Source organism: Erigeron canadensis, chromosome 4, assembly GCF_010389155.1.
Source record: "Erigeron canadensis isolate Cc75 chromosome 4, C_canadensis_v1, whole genome shotgun sequence".
NCBI classification, from domain to species: domain Eukaryota; kingdom Viridiplantae; phylum Streptophyta; class Magnoliopsida; order Asterales; family Asteraceae; genus Erigeron; species Erigeron canadensis.
This window is the reverse complement of record NC_057764.1, coordinates 29,869,650-29,872,663: the sequence shown is the minus strand read 5'-3', so window position 1 is coordinate 29,872,663 and position 3,014 is coordinate 29,869,650. Positions and strand designations below refer to the sequence as shown.

The following is a 3,014-nucleotide window of genomic DNA, read 5'->3' as shown; positions in this document are numbered from 1 at the left end:
AACATCGTTATAATAGCATATATATATACTCGTACTAATTAAAAAGAGGCAAGTACGTACGTACCAGATAACATTTTATACCAAAACTGATATATACCCTAAACTGATAACAAACTTTGGTTCATCTTAAGAGGGAAAATTTATGGCTCAATCGATATGAAAATAGTAGTTAGTAGGGATCCTAATCCCTACCGTCAGTAGGGATCTGGAATACAATCCCTACTGTATTTTAAATCCCTACTGACAGTAGGAATTACCTAGTAGGGATCCGGAATACAATCCCTACTGTCAGTAGGGATCCGAAAAACAATCCCTACTGTCCTGCCAGTAGGGACAATGACAATCTCTACTGTCCTGCCAGTAGGGATTCGGAATACAATCCCTACTGTATTTTTAATTCCTACTGTGTAATCCCTACTACCTAGTAGGGATCCGAAATACAATCCCTATTGACTAAAGAAAAGTAAAAGTTTTGTAAAGAGTATTTCTTTAATTTGCAGTTACAACCAATCAAATTTAACTCAAGTTAAAGTATTACGAAATATTATTTTTTTGATTTCGAATGACATAACTCTTTTTTTTTCTGAACATTCAGTTGGTATGCGACATTAGGGAAACTTCACCGTATATTGGTGAAGCCTTGCACGTACTCTAGACAACGAGATGTTGATCATAGGTCGTTACAAGTATTCAGAGGAAAAAACCCAAAGACTTGCCATGCATTCATAAGGATCGAACTCAAGACCTTGGGTAAAACTTAATAATTAAATTAAATATTAGTGTAAAAAGTTAAGATAACTTTAAATCATTGTTATAGAGCGTAGAAGAAACACATATAACATACACATGTATGGGCTCACATATATCAATGTTAATTTTCTATATAGAGAACACCATTGTTTTTTCCAAATAAATAGTAACTTTAAGGATAAATACCCAATCGTATATACTCAATCTGTTATTCTTTCGTTTAGAATCTGATACTATTAAACTTTTGCTACTTAATAGCCTAATTATATCACTTTTGTTCCCATAACAAATGAATACTAGTCAAATATATACATACGAGTGCGAAAAAGAAATAATGCACAATTAATATATATATTAATTATTTCAAAATAACAAAAACTAAATGTTATGAAACATTGATAATTCTTTGTTTCTTACAATTCTGAAACCCTAATAATAAATCCATTTCACTGTTAGTACTTCTCTTGCCATTACAACTACTTACACTAGAAATGTTAACACCAAATAACCGAAACATCTGAACCGGTTCGACAAGCTTCACGGCCACTGAGTTCGTATCATCAGTCCCGGTTTTTGAACTCCAGTCTATGTAAAGCTGCTTATCTTGATCCGGTCCAGTACTAATTGAACTATGAAAACTAACACTATCACCGGCTTTTAACCTTTTCTCTTTCACGAACCGGCTCCAACCTTTTGTTAGAACATAACTTTGGCTACTATTCCAATACGAGTAACGAAACCGCCATACTTTTGAGTTACGATCTTCAAAATGTAACAATACACCTTTTGAATTATTTCCTTTCTGAACCGGGAAGTGTTTCTCAGCGTGTTGCTTTGGAATCACCAGCCGGTTCAGTTTTCCAACGTCACTAGGGGTGACAACTTTTTGGAAAAGTTGTTCACGTTGTTTTCCCGAACCACCTTGACCAGCAGAATGATCAAACTCGGTTCGGGAAATATTGGTTTTATGTAAGCTATGGTTTCTTTTACTTTGTTCCAACTCATCATTGTATGTGTGTTTTCTCAACATATCAACAATTTCCGCTTTTGAATGACAACTCAAAAAGTTTGCTTCCATAATGGCTTCTTTATGGTCAGTACTTACAATCTCTTTAAAGTTTGTGACCGCATCTTTGCCACGAAAGCGTTGCACGGCTATATCGTACGCCTTGGCAGCTTCGTCTTCCTCGTTGAAAGTACCAAGCCAAACTCTTTGATGTTTCTCATATATCTGAGCTCCCCAACGACCGTTGGGTTGTGGGACAACGCCTTTGAATCTAGAGGATGGTAGCTTTTTAGATTGTGCCTCTTCCACCATCGGTATGGTGGTCAACGGTGGGGAAACTGTGGAGGATATTGTTTCACTAGTTGTGGTTTGATCATCTGTCCAACTTGTATCCATTTTTAAAAGACAGAAAAAGAAGAAAAAGTTAAGGTTAATTTGGTTTGTTTTTTTTAGGGAGAGAATTGAAATAGAAAGGATACATATGAAATGTATATATATATAGGGAGATGCCAAATCTTCATGTGGGTGTTTGTTGATATATTATATGTATCTTTATTCCATGTTGTTGTATAATAATCCTAGTTGATGTATATGTGTGTGTATAATAATAAGTACACATGGAGAAGAGGCCAAATATATATCTGGATACGAACAAGGAAGCTTCATTACATATTCATTTGTTGGGAAGAAATATATATATATATGTGTGTGATTTAATATAATTATAATTATTATTTGTTGGGAAGATCGAACATGACTTTATCTAACCAAGTCACTAAGTCGTCGACGTATGAAACCTCACAACTTGGGTATTTAATTAATTTCTTGTCATGCAAATTACTCTATATTATTGGCTATTGGGACGTATTATTATCTATAGACATCAAGTTGCTTTCTTTCAACTGGCCGATCACTAAAAGTAGTAATATGTGTATACTTTAATTATAATTCATTATGTTTGTAATTTCTTTAACTATCTTTTTTTTTTTTTCCTGAAAGGTGAATTTCGTTAGAAACTTGTTATCGAGATTCGACAGTAGACATCATTAATTTCATTATCCCCTTTAACTAATTAAACCCCGAAGAACGGTGTTTCTATCACGATCATTACCTACAAGTTGGAGAGAGGTATATGTTATTCGCCAAAGCTAGCTAGCTAGAAGACATCTGAATAATGTTGCTCAAAGGTAATGGTATTAGGTTCCTTCAGCCATTTGATTGCAAAAAACTATATATCTACACGACTCCATAGTTAAGA

At 34.3% G+C, this 3,014-nt stretch overlaps 1 protein-coding gene across 1 annotated transcript; it reads right to left on the bottom strand.

Annotated features, from left to right (window-relative positions):
- Window positions 1-1,082: 1,082 nt before the first annotated feature.
- LOC122595090 (AP2/ERF and B3 domain-containing transcription factor ARF14-like) lies at window positions 1,083-2,245 on the bottom strand. The gene has a single exon (XM_043767394.1). It carries the CDS (start codon window positions 2,150-2,152, stop codon window positions 1,136-1,138), a length of 1,017 nt encoding a protein of 338 aa, XP_043623329.1. The 5' UTR covers window positions 2,153-2,245; the 3' UTR covers window positions 1,083-1,135.
- Between the last annotated feature and the right edge of the window lie 769 nt (window positions 2,246-3,014).

Bases quoted from the DNA above. Each gene is read 5' to 3' on its own strand.
- LOC122595090 (XM_043767394.1), bottom strand. From the start codon at position 2,152: ATGGATACAAGTTGGACAGATGATCAAACCACAACTAGTGAAACAATA.